Below are 19,763 nucleotides of genomic sequence, written 5' to 3' on the forward strand. Positions count from 1 at the left end.
AAGTTTCGGAGAGGGAAGATTAAATAACAGAAATCGCTATCGGGTTGTTCACTTCACCGAAAACATGCAACGAAATTCGTGAAACTGTAATACAAATATCCGCAATCACTCTCAGTATTTTGTGTATTACCAGAAAATCACCAACGTTTGATGTAAAGCTACAGCTGTACATTTCTAAATGAACATATTTAATACACAAAAAGCAAAATTGTGTTTCTTTGGTCAGTGTTTAACCTTAAAGTTTGACTAGTGTCAACAACTAGTAATATATATTCACGTCCTTACTCAATAACATGATGTTAAATGCACTCAAAGCTGAGCTTTACGTGTATCAAATATGTTAAACCGTAAATGTCGATTATGCATAACAATTAAGAGTGTTGCTTGCTTAACGTTCAGTGGCAATTATTTCATGCATACTCAAGAGAACAAATTAACAATTAGTCCAATAGGTAGGTTCTGAAAGATGAGTAGACCTGGATGAAGGACGGGAAATTTGGAATGCCTCTGGATAATGAAGGTACGTTGGATGGGATAGAGGTTTCACCTTGCAACAGACCACCCTATAGACATTTCAAAGAGTTGTTGAAAGGGTTCTCTAACGTGCATAGTGTGACACTATCCGCCTATGGGTCACTAAAATGAACGTCCCAACTTGGACGTAAAGATTAAGAAAGGATTTTACTGCCGGAACGGGAGAAGTCCACAGAGGACCATATTTCCTTACCCTAGTTAACCATGATGATTGGAGTGTGCAAAAATTAAAAGTGTCCAGAGTTCACCATGACCAAAAATTTCACAAGCCAAATACCTAAGTTTAATTCGTCGTATGAGCTCATTAAAATTGGTGATAAGATACAAAGGGGTCAGTCAAACATTAGTGGTCAAAGAAACAAAAACAAAGGTTAATCATGACCAACAGTCAATTGACAAAGAGTTCACCAAATACTAAACAGAAAACTAAAGATTGAGCTATACGAATTATAACCTTATAACCTTATTAAAAGTATAACTTATATTAAGTAATAGTATATAAATACTTGTGATCGAAATATCATCATTATGGTCAATTGCAATGAAAATTATGGAATGTTATTGCCATCTCTAGTTAGAATAGGTATTTGCAAATGAACTAAAGTAGAGATACAGAAATATATGCAAATGTTTATAAAAGTTGTTTTGCATTCAATGTTTTAATATTTAGTTTTATTGTGTTTAAAAAAAATTAAATCCATGTTTGCTTTTTTTTATAATAAAAAAATCCCATACTTAAATCAACCATATATCAAAGGAACAGTGGATTAATTACTATGTATTATGACCTGAAATGAACCTTTACTGAATAGGACATAAAATGAGGTACATCAATTACATCTTTCATCTAAGAATTAAGACAGGTTAAAAACAAATAAATGAACAGAAAGACAGGCAAACATGATGATGATTATTTCCTTGAAGAGGAGTAAGAAAAGTTTCAGGATAAAGGTGGATTTCTTAAGGGGTGACCTGCTTTAAGGGAGATAACTCTTTACATATTCAATGTGTTTATAATATTCCGCTTTATCAATGCTTATTAAGCATTCATGTGAAACAGAACTACAATAACCTTTGTTGATAAGAAGTTTTGAAATGTATTCATTAAAACATTTGACATAAACATACAAGTGATATTTTAGAGTTTTGTCCCTTAACCGAGATATTCCATGTTTATTGCTAGTTTAGTTTAAACATATTTTATTTGCAAAAGTGGTCAAAGGGATTGGACACAACTTATAACAACATTAGTGACGTCTTCTCCCTTGTTTATTGCTTCAGAAATATTTCATTATAATCGTTTTTCCAATAACATCAAGTTTAACACATACTTATATCTCTTTAATTTTATTTTGCTTCACTACCAATTTTCCAATTATATCTTTTTATAAAAATTCAATGAAAATATATAACAATATACAACAATAATAATAATTTTTAAACATTATTCATTTCATCAATTCATTCCATTAATAAAAAAAAAATAACACAACCTTGACAATTTCATTCCTTTTTTTGACATAGTTGATGCATTTTTACAATAGACAATATTGTACAATATTTATTTGCAAAAACATATGTTAAACTGAGTAAATAGAAATAATGTTTCTTTTTATTTACAGATACAGAAGGCGCACACACATATCTAAAATATTGTAGAAAACATTCTGTATTTAGTTTGTAACTTTGAAGAAGATCTGAATCAAACATTTTGCAAATTGAAAACAAATAGTTTATTAATTGAAAGAAAATTGACATCTAAACATTTAAATATGACCACAAAATCTTAATATGTAAAGAGCACCCAAGTCTATAAGAAAGTATTATAAATTGTTTCAATATATATTACAGAGAGATCCCTCCTCCTGGAGAAAGATCAAATTTAATGTATTTAATGTAAAGCACATGAATGCTGCAAACACAAATGATCGCCCTTTTCTGTGCAGGTTGTCATGAAAGGAAATCAACTTATCTATACCAATATTTGATATAATTATAGTAAATAACAAAATATATGTCTGATTAGTGTTGAAATCTAAAATGTTTCGATATTTTGTATTTCTAGTATAATACTAGAAATATTTAAAAAGCAATAGCACGTAATGTTTGTACACACAAGAGTATAGTACCATACATACTCTAGGCAATAATTTTAGATGCATAAACGTTTAGTCTTATAAAGCTTCAAATTTGTATTTCTACACATAGTTTTTGACAAATTTAGATAATATTTATATCAGACATCTTCATTGAATTCGTTTCTACATACTAGTAACAAGATTGCAAACTAAAACTATTTTGACAGTTTTTGATGTTTTGCTTAAAATTCAGGTTGTTTAAAGCTCTAAAAAAAATACAAAATTCTAAATATAAATATTGATATATGACAGAAAGAAGAATTTTATTTGATAGATTTATAAAACTCTTTGATTTTGGAAATTCAAGAGGTCAACAAAATTGCTTCAGGGTGTCCAATGTGTCCATGTGAATGTCCCTTACTCACATACTGTAATTTTCCAAATCACTTTCAAGGGGCATTACTTTCATTGTAATAATAGATACACATTGATTTTTACGCTGATCCAAGATAAAAATAATGTTAACAGTTGACATAAATTTCATCACAGTTCAATGGGAACTAAAGGTGTGAGAGTCCTTACAATGTTGTTTTATTTTTTTCATGTTATTTAATCCTTAAAGGGACATAGCCCCCACAGATTTTACTTTTGATAAAACTGGTCTATTTTGAATTTTATGAAGACAGAACATATAAAAACTTTTGATAAAGTTTAAAGAAACAGACCTGAGATGACGGACAATGAAAGCCAATAGATGACAACATCTCATACCGACTTTTTACAAAAGATGAGCTAAATGGTCCTTTGAATAAATTGAGGTAAACTAAATAGTTTTGACTGGCTACATTTTGTGCCGATGTTGAGTTAGGCTATCTGGACCATTTTTTGCTCAGTGTTGTTTGTACGTCTATTTTTACAAATGAGTCTGATTTTACTGTCATATATTATTAGTAAACTCTGTTCTTGAAACAATTTTTAAATACCTTAATTATTAAGCAATCTACATAGAAATAGCCAATTACAAGTAAAAATATCGGTAAATGAATGTTCTCTAGCAATAATCTGGGACATAATATATTTATCTTCTTCTCAGCTATAACCAACATTATGGGTTTTGCTCATTGTTGAAGGCTGTACTGTGACCTATAGTTGCTAACCTTCTACGTCATTCAGTCTCTTGTGGAGAGTTGTCTCATTGGCAATCAATCCACATCTTTTTTATTTTTATATTACATCACAATGTCCCCAATAAGAACATTCATCAATCTCTGTATTACTTCAAATTCACTCCTGTCCCCTCCTGTCTTTTAGTTCTCAAACTCATTACAAATTAACATCAAACACTTATTAAAATTCAGTATTACATAACAGAAAGATGTGACTGGAAAGTAACTGCTCTTAGTCAATTCAATCATGTCCCTAGAGAATTCAATTAGATCATAATTATTCAATGATCAATAGAATGGAGGAATCAATGAAATAAATGCATTATTAACCCATTGATGAATTTTAAATGATGCATACAAATATAGAAATCATTAAATCCCACTGTAAATGTACTTTCCCTTAACAGAATTACAGTTGATAAAAGTTTATTCTTTAAAATAAAACAAATCTTTATATAATATAATATCAATCTCATATAACTAGATATGATATTATACTTTTTCCTAATATTTTATGAATAAATATACAAGATGAATTATGAACAAATAACATGCCTTCTTTTTAAATTTTACCAATAAGAAATTTTATCTATGGAACTTTCTGAAATTGTTGTCATAGTGATGTTCTTATCAATCTTACAAAACAGTACTGAATAAACATTTTGTTTGCATTAATTCTCAAATTACAGATAATAAATAGATAATAATAGTGCATTGATTTGACATAATAAAAATATAAGGATAAGACTTAGAAACAGGGGGAAATGAGAGGCTCTATCCAGCATTTTCTCTGTTTCTTGCTGAATCCTTATACAGATAATATGTCAAGTTATATTTAATTCACTAATTTCGTCTTTATACTGCAATCTAAAAGAATTGTAGACTCATCTTGTGTTATCATTTTGTCATTTATTTATCTTACTTGACTGTTTATTCAATATAACTTTAAAAAAAAACAGATTTATTTTCAACTAAAATTGTATGGCCCCATTAAATGTTGAAGCAGACCTATTAAGGACAAGCATGTCATTTAATTTCATCAAAACTATGTACCTTAATAATTCAATGTCTTCTTTTCATTTGGGCTCTTTTAAGAAAGAAGATTTCAGACAAGCACTCATCTATATTTTGTTAAGTTACTTCACTGTACTCAAATTTCACAAAAAAATGTTTTTTTTATAAATAAATACCATTTTCTGTGATTTTTTTTTTATCAAAATGTATCAATACCAACCAATTTGTAATATATTTATATTATACACTTCTGAATATATATTTTCCACAACCTATGTTATATTCATCAACATTACTTACTTTTATTTATCATTTAAAGTAATAAAAACATCTATTAATTTTCTGTATTATAAAATGTATGGAAGAATAATGTCTGAGGCAAATGAGACAGTTATTATATTTTTAAATTTAAAAAAAATAATATTTACAATCTAATTAAACTATAAGATTTTAAATATTTCTGGAAATAGGAGGATATACTAATGACAAAAATGTCAAGACATCCATTTAAGATGATATTATTAAAAAGATATCTTCAATTTGATGCACATTTGAATAGAAAGCATGTAAAATTTGTGAAGAAGTAAATCAAATAAACATTACTAACCACTTTATAGATCTTTCCTAATAATTTTAATGTTGTGTTGCTAGATAAATAGATAAAAAATTTACAGGGTAATCAATTTAATTTGGATTCCACGCACTAGCCTTGCGGTCATAAAATTTCCAGCATTATTTTTGTACTCAGACCAAGAAATCAACCAATCAAAACACTGAATTTGGTGTTTAAAGCACAAACTTTGTACTCAGAGTAGTACTGAGTAATGTTTAATGACCAAGAGCCCTGGTCGCACTCCTTTTGTAGTTCATGAGATTGCCTCAGTTTTTATTTTTACCTTAATTAGTATGTTCTAAATGAATTTATGATATTTGCCTGAACATCGGTATACTACTGTTGCCTCTAATTTACACTTATGTCCTGATCAATAACAATCCAATGACTGTGTTTTAGTAAAACAAATGTCATAACATTTTTTACATTTGATTTTTGTGGCCCCACCGCGACGGAGGGGGCATAAGTGTTACCCTTGTCTGTCCGTACATCCCAAAATTAGTTTCTGTTCTTAACTTTAGATTGCCTCAATCAAATGTTATGAAACTTATCCACAATGCTTATTATCACAAAACACAGATCAAGTTGGAATTTGGGTTGTGTCACTTTTACCATTCTTGAGTTATGTCCCTTTATAGCGTTATATATATGCAAGCAGGGGCATCATCTGTGTCCTATGGACACATTCTCCATTTATCTCTAACTATTTTTACCCTGACTTAAATGATGAATGCACCAAAAACAAATTTGTAGACCTTATAATTATTTTATGTCATGAAAACAGATATGTATGTGGCAACAACATATCAATTTCAAAGAAAAATCTATGAAATGGTACTTCAAGAATGAGGATAAGTTTGAAATTTTATAGTGAATTCTAATACAATCTATACAAATGCTTATCTATTTTTAAAAATTTGTTTTAATTAGGGAAGGCAATTAAACCAGTAAAATCATAATATTTTTCAAATATTCATTTCAAGTCCAACCTGTCCAAGTTGAATGCAAATTCTTAAAAATGTCTGTGATGTTGCCCATTTTACTTCCTTTGCTTCATCATATCTCTATAAACAAAACTTTAGGCAGGAAGTATAGCACAAACTAAGGCTTTGCTTCATCATATCTCTGTAGACAATACATTAAACAGGAAGTATATGAATAGCATCAAATGAATTTAGTTGTGACATCTAAATGTCAACAAGTCAAAAAAAAATATTTTTTTAATTTTATCAATCAAAAATATATATTTCCTTAAAAACAAGTTTTTGGTCTTCCCTGCCAAAAATTTCAAACTCAAAATATGTGGCTACAAAGGAAAGTATTTCAAACTAGCAGAACAGTCAATGAACAAGGCACAAAAAATAAAGGCAGAATATCAGCTGACTAGACTCATTTTTTTTATACATTTATAACATTTATAACAAGAAAATGTGTCCATTACTCAATATCAAAAAGCAGAGAACAATATTCTGTGTGAATTTTGTAAGTCTGAGATTAGAATAAAGGTAAATGAACTGGAATGCAACTTTAAGGAAATTTATACATACTGTTACTAGCTATTATTGCTATTTTACGAATTTTTCCTTTGATCTTGCTGACTGATAATTTCCGTTCTCAGTGGATTCGTGATATGAATATTGAGTCGAGTGATATGAAAATTATCGCTAGAAACTAAGGGAACACGTGCCGTTGTCAAGGAAATTAACAACGTCTTCATAGGTAAAATAGCGATAAACAGATTATCATAGGTCATCTCAACTCGATTGCTTTTCTCGTTGAGATAACCAACGATAATCTATAAGTATCACAAAGATATGCTAATAAGAAGCTACATGTAGATATAAATGCATGAAGTTATAGTCATAAAATACTACTACATGTTTATTCCTTTCACAGCACTTTTATCAAAGTTGATATTTTGAATATTTATTGAAGACATACACATGGTAGTTGCAAAGTGATGACAAAAGCACAATTGGCTTTTGACCTCACGATCTTTTTAGCCAGGAATTTATACATTCTCTGTGGTTTGCACATCTTGCTTTAAATAAATTCAATTTGTCAACAATTAATTTTAAAGCTAAAAACCCCAAAAGAAACTAAATATTTGATTCTTTCACAACCTTTTGGTATTACTGGCGGTTTTCCCAAACATTATACAACCTTGTTCTAGATTTTAACTAATTCTATAAAATTTCTAACATGCTAGACACCATTCTTCAAATTTTGGTAACAAACACAATTGAAAGAAGTTATTTTCTTAACACTGTAAAACAGAAGATAGTAAAATCTGTAATTTTTTTGCATGGTGATTGACAATCGTCTAATTTGTATAAATGTTTGCAGGTTGAACTTGTATGTTATTTTGCACAATACTGGATTCAAAACTGTTTTTTTTTCATATGAAAAAAAAACTATGACAAATTGAACAAAATATCCAATCTAAAAATACTAATAATCATATTAAAATCAACCTCTGATAAAGATTGCAGACTTTTTCAGTTTGGTTTATAACTATATTTTACATTCCTTTTGAAAATGTATGCAATTCTATCAGGAGTTATATAAAGACAATGCAGCATGCATGTCTTTTACAAGAATATAAATTCAAACTAATGGTAAATAAAATAAAAGAAAATAATAAACAAGTATAAAAAAATTAAAAAAATCGATATACAAGTATAAATAGATTCCTAAATTCCACAAATATCAGTGGCAGATTCATGATTATCAGAAAAGGGACCTTTAAAGCAAATGCATAAACTTTCCCGTATTTTTTTTACTTTTTAATGAAAAACAAGTATTTGGTAACCCTTGGTAAAAATGATTTCTTGACAATATCAGGTTTAAAAATCTACAAACAATTGGTTGTATCAAAAAAATAAAAGAGGATTCTTAGCATAAAAGTTTTACTAAGCGGATATGCAGATTGTCATGAGAGGTTTTCCCCATTGTCTGATTAAAGCGAGAGAAGGAATATTTTTTGGCATTTCAAAATAAAATTATGTGTATATTATCTGACAGCCAATATAATTCTTATTGATGTTTCAAGCAAAGCTTTTGAGAAAATTTTACATGTAATACATATATATATAGTAGCTGACAGAAAAAAAAAATTTTTTTTCAATAACATACATTAATTAAATGTACAGCTCTACTTTACTTCTATGAGTTGTATTGCTTACGAATAAAAGATTATTATTATAGTTAAGACCTTATTTTGTAAATATCTCTAATTGAGAAGTAATTACTCATAATTAAAAGTTAACAGACCTTTTTTGTAAATACCTCTAATTCAGCAGTATCTATTCATAATTAAAAGTTAACAGACCTTTTTTGTAAATACCTCTAATTGAGCATTTATTATTCTTACTAAAATAAAATGTGTATAATCAGGTTATGAATCATTAATATTGACAAAAAATCTTAACGGAACATGTAATAACTCTCAGTATGTCCTGCTTTCATATTAAGGTAGATAGGGTGTCTTTTTCTGAACATCCCTTCTGTTTCAAAAATACTCTTTTGGTTTAAAATTATTTTACCAATCAATAATTAAGTGTTGTTAAGTTTATTCAAAATATTCAGGAAAAAACATCATTTTAAAACAAAGGGCAGATAATTATATTGAATTTTATAGGATAATTTAGATTTTTTTTATATTTCGAGAAAATAAGGCCAATGACCCCCTATTCTTATTTGATATTTTGGATGTATTTATGAAAAGCAAATCTCTCATTGAATTTTAACCAATTCTATAGTTTAATGTTTCCCCAATAAGGAAAATTAAGTTTTCCTTATATAGCCCATATAAATATAAATAACTGAAATTTCAATAATTTCAATGTATTTTAATGAAAAACCAAGGTCTGTGACCACCAGTTTTTATACTAAAATTTGAAAGTACATTGACCCAGAAGATTTTTACAGAAGTGTAAGAAAAATCTATCGTCTAACATTTGGACACCCCAGCTACCTTAACTTGTATGCATTACATAGTTAAGTCGCACTGGAAATAGCTATAATTTAATTAAACAGTTAACTTTCACTGAGAACAGCCCAATTTGCATTACACAGTTAAATCACACTGGGAACAGCTAAAACTGCATTGCACAGGTAACTTTCACTGGGAACAGCTCAAATTGCAATTAGTACACAAATAATTCACACTGGGAACAGTTGAAATTGTATCACACAGGTAACTAAATTATATATAATACTTGAAACAGCTTTAAATGCCTTACACAGGTAGCTAAAACTGGGAACAGCTCTAATTAACTTACACAGGTAAGTCACACTGGGAACAGCTCAGATTATGAACATGTTTCTCTATTTGAATCGTAGTCTGACGGAAGTCATATTTCTTCTGCAGCATCTGGTTAGCTCTTTCTAAAACACTTTGATGTTCCTCATTTGGGCCTATAATATAATGGCATACTGATTGATGTTAAAGATTATCATTTGCAGTACAATAATACATGGTCCCTTATTCTGCATTTTTCATACATTAATCAGAAATTTTATGGTCCAAAAGTTCATAATATCATAATAATATTGACTAAATACAAAGATCTGTTTATGGATATTTCTAATATTTTCTATGTAAACAGGGCTCATACTACTTTATTATCATAGGGAGAAGTGACTTCTGTTATTGAAACTGATGAAAAGTTCACCCCCCTTTTTTCATGGGGTTCGTGCTACTCAATCTTTATTTTTCTGTGTAAGGCTTTGTAATTATTGCTTGTCTCTGTCCGTTTTGTTTTTCTTTTGGTAATGGTTTTATCTATTTATTGGTCTTATGATTTTTGAATTGTATTGTAAACATAGTAGAACATGAACTTACAATTCAACATAATCTCTCCCAATTCTTTCTCTAACCACCTCACCTTAACCCAAACAAAATACTATAATATACTATAAATACTATAACCTTTAACTGAACCCTAAACCAAGAGTGTAAGAAAAGAATGCTAATCTTATCTCATCATTAACAGCTAGGAAAACATTGAATTGGAAATATCCGAGAAATTATAGAACTTACCAACAGTCAGATGGACAGACATTACATTTTTGTCTATGGTCAAGGACCATATCAATAGTGTATGAGCTGATTTGACACCTTCTACTCTCTTTAAGTCATCTATCACAGTTTTATAGCACACATCTCTTGGAACTCCTATAAATTATATAAATATTTTGGTATAAAAAAAACAAAATCTGATTTAAAAAATAGTTATCAAAAAGTTTAAATGAAATTTTTCATGGGCTGTTCCATCAAAAGAAGAAAAAAAAATTATCTAGTAACTACTATTTTTCTAGGAATTTATATTAACTTTATTCAATGTATTTTCTGAGTCCTCAGAAATTATTTCATAATTTAGCTCCCCTTAATTATTTTAGTAAACATGAATGTCCTTTGTATAGGTATAAAAAATATTGCTGTCAGATTAAAAGATATCTTGTAAATATAAAAAGTGCTGATTGTAAATAAATTTCTATGATCAATTGATTATTTAGGTAAAATTTTATATTGAAAAGAAAAATGTCTACCTACATTTTAATAGACCCATGAACTTCTTTAATGATGTACTGGTGTTTCAGTCAAAGTAGAGATTATTTACAATGAATGTTGGTGATTGGTGGTGATTAACTATAAAATACCTTTCTCTTCATATTCAATAGAATGTTTATATCACAGGGTTGTAAATTGTAGTGTTATCATCCCAAATCACCAACAATTACACAGGTTTACAGTGAATTATTAAGCACCAACAAAGGTGAATTTTGACTGAACAACAGTGGTTGTCATTTGTTGCTGTATATCATAGTTGTGTTTCGTTTATTGTTTTGTACATAAATCAAGCCGTTAATTTGCTCATTTCAATTGTTTTACATTTGTCATTTTGGGGCCTTTTATAGCTTGCTATGCAGTATATATGGTATTGCTCATTGTTGCATTCTGTATGATGATCTATAGTTGCTAACCTTCTCTGTTATTTGGTCTCTGGTGAGGAGTTGTCTCATTGGCAATCATACTACATCTTCTTATTTTTATATCATTGTGTGTACTGTACTCAAGACTTACCTTCCATCATGACACGTAAAGTATCTCTTCACAAAGTTGTTGTGTGTACTGTACTCAGACTTACCTTCCATCATTACATGACAAGTATCTCTTCACACAGTTGTTGTGTGTACTGCACTCAGACTTACCTTCCATCATGACACGTAAAGTATCTCTTCACACAGTTGTTGTGTGCATTGTACTCAAGACTTACCTTCCATCATGACTCCTAAAGTATCTCTTCACACAGTTGTTGTGTGCACTGTACTCAAGACTTACCTTCCATCATGACTCCTAAAGTATCTCTTCACACAGTTGTTGTGTGTACTGTACTCAGACTTACCTTCCATCATGACACGTAAAGTATCTCTTCACACAGCTGTTGTGTGTACTGTACTCAGACTTATATTTACCTTCCATCATGACACGTAAAGTATCTCTTCACACAGTTGCTGTGTGTACTGTACTCAGACTTACCTTCCATCATGACACATAAAGTATCTCGTAGCATAGTTGTTGTGTGTACTGTACTCAGACTTACCTTCCATCATGACACGTAAAGTATCTCTTCACACAGTTGCTGTGTGTACTGTACTCAGACTTACCTTCCATCATGACACGTAAAGTATCTCGTAGCACAGTTGTTGTGTGTACTGTTCTCAGACTTACCTTCCATCATGACATGTAAAGTATCTCTTCACACAGTTGTTGTGTGTACTGCACTCAGATTTACCTTCCATCATGACACGTAAAGTATCTCTTCACACAGTTGTTGTGTGTACTGTACTCAGATTTACCTTCCATCATGACACGTAAAGTATCTCTTCACACAGTTGTTGTGTGTACTGTACTCAGACTTACCTTCCATCATGACACGTAAAGTATCTCGTAGCACAGTTACTGTAGTAAATATCACAAGCACAGAAAAAATAAATGTACAAATGGGATCTGCTAACTTGTACTTGGGGTCTTCCTACAATCAAAAGAGTATGAATGTGTACATTCAAATCTTTCTGTCAATGTTACTTTGATTGAAGATTGCAAAGATAAAGATATGCATTGAAAAATAGTCAAAAACCTTATTATTTATTTGAATGGGAGTGTGTCAAAAATTCATTTCCTATAATTTCTTTCAAAACTGTTTAACAGAATTTTATTGTCTATTGATAGTCTGAAACAAGTCATATATTGTTGAGATTCTCAAATGTCAGAATATGTTTGTTGTAAGCCAACAATTGAAATTTCCTATTTTCAAATTCATTTGAGTAGAAGGGCATGGGTTAATTTCTGTTCCATTGTACAAGTCTGATGCAGAAATGAATGTTCAAAATAATATAAACTAAATTGTCTAAAGCTAGACTCTGGGGTTGATGTATGGTGGAGGTTAACTAAGTCTTGTTGATGGTGACTTCAGAAGTCTGTTTTGGTAAATGTGTTATATATATATTCATTTGTATGGTGGGGCTGCTCCAACTATGCTTATCTCACATTTCTTTTATATTCATATAAATCAGCTGCAATGTGGAGAACAAAGAACAAAGTTAGGAAAACTTTATAGTTTGTTCAAAAACGTAAATGACCAGTCATTAAAAACTCATCTGTGCAGGTCACCTTATCCAGATAAAATAGAGACCACTTTTAATCCCCTATTTTCCTACTGTATAATAGCTGTTCCATAAAACATACCTGGGACCCTGGTATTTCAAGGAAAGTTGCTTTTATTGACCACTATGTGTGATTTTTAAATATCATATTGTATCTACATTTATGAATTTAAAATGTATTTAGGTCTCATAAAGTGGGTGGTTGCTTGGTCTATTTTCAAAGTGCCTTCCATGGTCGTCAAGTACATTTCAATACAATAGAAATACAAATGAAATTAACAATTCAACTCACATACCGTAAATTTAATGATGAATGATGCTATAAGAACTCCCACACTCTGTATAATGTCACCTATCACATGTATAAAGGCTGCTCTGACATTTATGTTTTTATGGTGAATATGTTTTGGTTTATCTGCAACTGGAGATTCCAGTTCAATCTCCTGCTCAGATCTGTCATCTATCAGTGGTGTATATGAATGATCAGTCCTACTGTGGTGGCTGTTTCGTTGGTGACTGTGACCATGGTGACCAAATGATTGTCCATGACTTTTACAACATACTTCAGAATGAAGAACAATTCCCATACTAAAACACAATAAAATTGAATAAGATAAAACTTATAAGGCTTCAAAGTAAGTTTTTAATGGTAAAAAAAAAATAAATAAATAAACAAGAGGTCCCCAAGTGCCTGTATCTCTCACCTGGTAAAATTCAAAGATCTGTTTATGGATATTTCTAATATTTTCTATGTAAACAGGGCTCACACTACTTTAGTATCATAGGGAGAAGTGACTTCTGTTACTGAAACTGATGAGAAGTTCACCCCCCTTTTTTTGGTTCGAGTTCTGCAATCAAATATCAAATGTAGACAGCATTTGTGTAGATTTTGTATAGAACACACAGATAAAAATTACCGGTGGGCAAAAGTTAGACAGCATTAGTGGCATTTGTGTAGATTTTGTATACAAAACACAGATAAAAATTACTGGTGGGCAAAAATTAGACAGCATTTGTGGCATTTGTGTAGATTTTGTATACAACACACAGACAAAAATTACTGGTGGGCAAAAATTGTCCTTTAATGTTGACTTATTTGAAGATATTACTTTGCTGAACATTTTCACCTTTAAATACTCTCTTCATCTACATGCATCATAGCTTTTGCAAAAAAAAAAAAAATTGGCAAAAATCGTCTTTCATTGACAATAACTCCTGTAAAGGTTGATTAACAATTTCGATCAAAAGCCGGTCATTAAGACATATTGACTTATTTGTTGGTATTACTTTGCTGAAATTTTTTACATTTTAAACATCTTTGCCATTTAAAGTTTATCATACATTGTCATAATCTGTATCTATCATATTTTCTGCCAAAAAGTGTTTTCTAAAAAGTCATTTAAGGGCAATAACTCCTATAAAGGATACATTGTAAGTTGAGGATTTTGGCCATGTTAACTTACTCCTATAAGTCATTATTAGGGATCAATTCATAATTTCTGGCAGTTTGACTTATTTGTAGATCTCAACTTTTTGGTTGTTTATAATTTCTCTTTACATGTACATTGTGTATGCCCTTTTAAAATTAAATAACTGAATGTTAAAGACTATCTACATGTATACTATTAATTAATATACTAATACAACATTAAAAGATACATTTTTACTAAAACAGTGTAAACTGCCACATCATACACATGTTGTTGAAGTTATATTATTTATACAATATTTTAGGCCACTTTGTACTGGTACACATAGAAAATTATCTAGCACAATATCAACATGATCAAAGGGTGAATTTGTATACTGGAAGTATAAGTCATAATACTTACACTATATTAAAGGCTACACCTACACTTGCAGTAACTAGCATTTCATTAGGATTAACATTTTTATAATGATTGTGTTGTATTCTTTCCACAGCCATATAACACAGGATACCAGTCACTAACCAAATGATGAACACACTGAATAAAGCACCTATAACTTCTGAAATTTAAAGGCAAAACAAAGGTTTAAGATACGTAATAAAATACATTAAATGAGAATCAGTAATAAAAATTCAGACAACAGTGTAACAGTGTTTCATTTGCATGTCATGACGTCTCCATTCAATACACCATGTTTTTGGTTCTGTAATTGAACATGAGATTTTACATGTCTAGAGAAGAAAAGCAACTAAATCCATTGCAACAGAAGAAATAAATAAAATGATATTTATTATTTAGCCTTTTTTAGTAAACCTCTGCTGTAAAGAATAGGTGTATTTACAGGTTTGTTGTCAATGAAATTCACATATTGCAACAGGTGTTAAAAGGGTGAATTCAATTTCTTCATTATTAAATAAATTTATTACTCAAGTGGATGCATGTATGTAATTAAAAATATTAGTATTTTTAATTCTTAAAATATATTTGAATGTATTGTTTGTGCACACATGAAACTGGTTCAACACCATCACATTTTGTTCCAAGTCAGATTGTCTTGACCATGTGTTGTTCATTTTTGTTTGCCTTTGTTTGAATATCTATCATGTCTGTTTTATAGAAGGAGGTTGGTGTGGTGTGTTGTACTATTAAATGTTTTTTGATAATTGTTGTTATCCAATTTACATGTTATATTATGAAGCTTTTTACCTGCTCTGTGGAAGCCAAATGACATGGTCTTGGTAGCTGGTTTCTTGGCCAGATACATGGCTAGGAGACTAATGAGAAAACTAATCAGATCACTGGCCAGATGAAGGACATCTGTAAACAAGGCAAGGCTATTGGACAATACTCCTCCTGTAAAGTACAGATTTTGTTTGTTAACATGGCTAAGACAAGTTTAAACTCAAGTTCTTTGGATTTCAATAGCACAAAAATAAAAGCAAATGATTTTTTACTGTTTTATTTCCTGAAAAATATGAGGTAAAATATATATATATATATATATATATATATAAAAGTCTAAATTGAAAACAACGTTCAAACCTATGATTGCGTTGGATAAAAACCGCAATTTTTATACGTGTGCATGTAAAACAAATTTCTTGGTAGACAGTAGAGGGGTTTAAATACAGCATATATATATATACAAGTCTAAATTGAAAACAACGTTCAAACCTATGATTGCGTTGGATAAAAACCGCAATTTTTATACGTGTGCATGCAAAACAAATTTCTTTGTAGAAGGGTCTAAATACAGCACAAACAACATTTTCCAAAAGACCAAAAAAGTGAAAAAGTATATTTTAACAAAACGCATTTGACTAGCAGGTCGAACAACGGATGTTCTTAAACCCTGCTGACTGCCATGGCGATTGCCAAATAAAAGGATCACAGATGTAACACAATGGATCTTAATTATATAAATTTAATACCAAACAGAAAACAATAAACTTGCGGAAGAGATGGTATACCGCAAACTTGAGGTGCAAAAATTTGTACACCATATCCGGATTTCGACAATTAATGTCTCTTCAGTGATGTTAGGAATCGAAACGGAATTTGAAAGGCCATATAATTTACCTCAATTTGGGATTGACTCATGAATTTTGAAGAGTCGAAATAGGATGAACGGATCATATAAACCCGAAGGCAAATATAATACAAGCCCAAACTAAAAAATATAAACAAGTCTAAATTGAAAACAACGTTCAAACCTATGATTGCGTTGGATAAAAACCGCAATTTTTATACGTGTGCATGCAAAACAAATTTCTTTGTAGAAGGGTCTAAATACAGCACAAACAACATTTTCCAAAAGACCAAAAAAGTGAAAAAGTATATTTTAACAAAACGCATTTGACTAGCAGGTTGAACAACGGATGTTCTTAAACCCTGCTGACTGCCATGGCGATTGCCAAATAAACGGATCACAGATGTAACACAATGGATCTTAATTATATTAATTTAATACCAAACAGAAAACAATAAACTTGCGGAAGAGATGGTATACCGCAAACTTGAGGTGCAAAAATTTGTACACCATATCCGGATTTCGACAATTAATGTCTCTTCAGTGATGTTAGGAATCGAAACGGTATTTGGAAGGCCATATAATTTACCTCAATTTGGGATTGCAGATAAATATATACAGCTTTTTTTAGCAATATTTTGGCATTGTAAAAAATCTGTTTTAATTAAAATACAGGAGCAAGCAAAAACCAAATAATTTCAACTCTTTTTTGATGTTTTCTCTGAAAAATTGTTATTAAGTCAACATTCATCTATACCATGTATACAGTGTCTACTAAAATTTAGTGCAAGCAAATTCAAAGAACTAAAAAACAATTTGCTGGGGTCTCACATACATGAACATGTACTTCATGTCATTTTGTGTCAGCTGTTAATAGCAATTAATTCTCCCACATGCATCATGTGCATACATGAACATGTACCTAAAGTACTTTCTCATGTTTTAGAATAAAGGAAACTTGTATATGATTTACATGTACATGTGTTTGTACATGATAAAAAAATGTACATGTAATTGAAAGACCTACGTTTAAATATTCAACATTTTCAAAGCTTTATTTCAATAATCAAACAGTTTCACATGAATTTAATGACCAGTTAAAAATAGATAACAGCAGCTGCAAGAAATAAAATCACTATGGATTAAAATAAAGGTTAATATACAATGTACATACATGTAACAGTTCATGTACATTTTGCATTTCAAACCCTCATTATGGACAGGAAGAATAAAAATCATCTGAGCTGTGTAAATGTTGTGTATATCATGCATATACAATTGTATTGCTAATTGACAATAAATTTAATTTGCTAACTTTAAAATCTTTTTAATTTTGTTCACTATATATATCATGTATATAGCTAGTGCTACTCATGTTCAGCACAGATGGAGGTGTTCCTACTGTATCCTTATAATTACTTTTTATTCAAAAGAATATTTCATTATCTCAGGTTTGCAAGTTGACATGCATAGGTATTTAGCAGATCAAATAATATAAAATTGTTGAGGTGCATGAAAGCTGCACAAATTATTGTGTACATAGTTGGACATGATAATGCATGAGTGAATCTAAAGGTTATATTGTGGTATATCTGCATGTTTATATGGCAAACCTTAGATACAGAATCGAGTATGACACGTTTCCAGAATAACCTTTTATCAGATGTGCTTTGGACTAAAAACATTTAGAAGTTACTAGTTTAAAGAAATAAAACCTCTTTTGAGAGGTACATGTAGGTACATACTTATTTGGAACATGGGACAACTTGGCCCTAGAGTCACTGCTTGGACTGTCAATACATGTAAGTCAACTTGGACCTTCTATAAAGTCAACTAGGACCAACTATGAAGTCAAATCTATTATGTAAACTTAATTTATACCAAAATATATCAAGTTAAGCCTGCTTTAAAAAAAAATTTCATTTGTTTAATTCATTATTTATCAAAAACTTTATATCTCAATCTCATTGCCCAATGATAATTTGTACATATTTTATGGAAATCCATCAATGAGTCAACTCAAACTGTTTATAGTATAAGGTCAACTGAATAGATGGCTTCAATTCCATAAAAAAAAAGGTACATCAGTCACTGTATTGAATAGTCGATCACATATAGACTTTCAAACTTGTCTTCATAGACCGACCAAGCTTATCTTTTTTGTACAGTATCATTCAATCATTTAAATACATGTAGTCCAAACTCTCTTTTTTAACTTGTCTGATCTGAGTTGACAATAAAGACGATCCTAGTTGACTTCCTAAACGGTCAGAGTGGAATAATATAAGGTGTTAGAATTGTCCCTTTAGATGGTCCAGAATAGTCTCTTTTGTAGTAGTATAAGTTGACATTGGGCCAAGGTGTCTTGCACCCCTTTTTCAGGAAAATAAAAAGGTACATGCACAATCAATTCCTCAATTGTGTGTGTGTGTGTGTCCAAATTCTTAAAGAGGAAATAGTGTTTAAATACAAACCAACAGCTTCTCCAATCATGAACATTACACAAAGGGTACAAACAGCGATCAATTGATTTCTCGCAGTTTTGTCATTGTTATTGCTATCATTGCTATGACAGTGCCATTGGTCCAATAATGGACTGTCACTGTCTGATCGCTCAAACTGGACTGGGATGGCCAATCGTTCTTCATGGTTTGAAATACTCTCTAGGCCAAAGCTGCTGTAGCCATTACCACAGTCAGAAATATTGTCATGATCTGTATTCTCTGGAATGTTGTTTATAGAATTTGAGTTTAAGGACTCCTTTTCTGTTTGAGAAGGTTGGAAATCCACCAATAATTCGGATGTTAATGGCACGGTGCTATCGTGATTTGATTGGTAATGATTATGGTCTTTGTTTTCAACCTCAGCAACATCACTGTAATTGCTGAAGTGAGTCATCACAGTATCCCAAAAAAATATTCACATCAATTTGACATATATTTCAAGTTCGTGACAATCCAGCAGGAAGTTGTTGATTTTTTTTTACCAGGTACATGTCACGTGATTTCTTAAAAAGAAAGTCTGAAGACCGATCGCGAAACGACCAGTATTTAGTGTTCAAAATTTACAACTGTCTGAATATATTGCTATATTTATGATAAGGTGTGTTAATTCGTAGTTTCCTAAATATGGTATAAATATTCTCGCATAAATAGCCTAAAACAATAAATTAGAAAAAATATTTCCGGAATTGTTACGTGTCTTTTTGATACGACTTTGAAGTTTATT

The 19,763-nt window shown here is 30.5% G+C and overlaps 1 protein-coding gene across 1 annotated transcript; it reads right to left on the reverse strand.

The window, feature by feature from the left end:
• Window positions 1–9,216: 9,216 nt before the first annotated feature.
• Window positions 9,217–19,511, reverse strand: LOC127729911 (zinc transporter 2-like). Its single transcript, XM_052237846.1, has 7 exons — window positions 19,010–19,511; window positions 15,713–15,859; window positions 14,909–15,065; window positions 13,373–13,664; window positions 12,334–12,445; window positions 10,450–10,584; window positions 9,217–9,824 (listed from the first exon to the last, which is right to left on the reverse strand). The coding sequence occupies exons 1-7, from the start codon at window positions 19,431–19,433 to the stop codon at window positions 9,685–9,687; spliced, it is 1,407 nt and encodes a 468-aa protein (XP_052093806.1). The 5' UTR covers window positions 19,434–19,511; the 3' UTR covers window positions 9,217–9,684.
• Window positions 19,512–19,763: the final 252 nt, after the last annotated feature.

This window comes from Mytilus californianus, unplaced genomic scaffold (genome assembly GCF_021869535.1).
Source record: "Mytilus californianus isolate M0D057914Y unplaced genomic scaffold, xbMytCali1.0.p SCAF_2, whole genome shotgun sequence".
In the NCBI taxonomy this organism is placed as follows: Eukaryota; Metazoa; Mollusca; class Bivalvia; order Mytilida; family Mytilidae; genus Mytilus; species Mytilus californianus.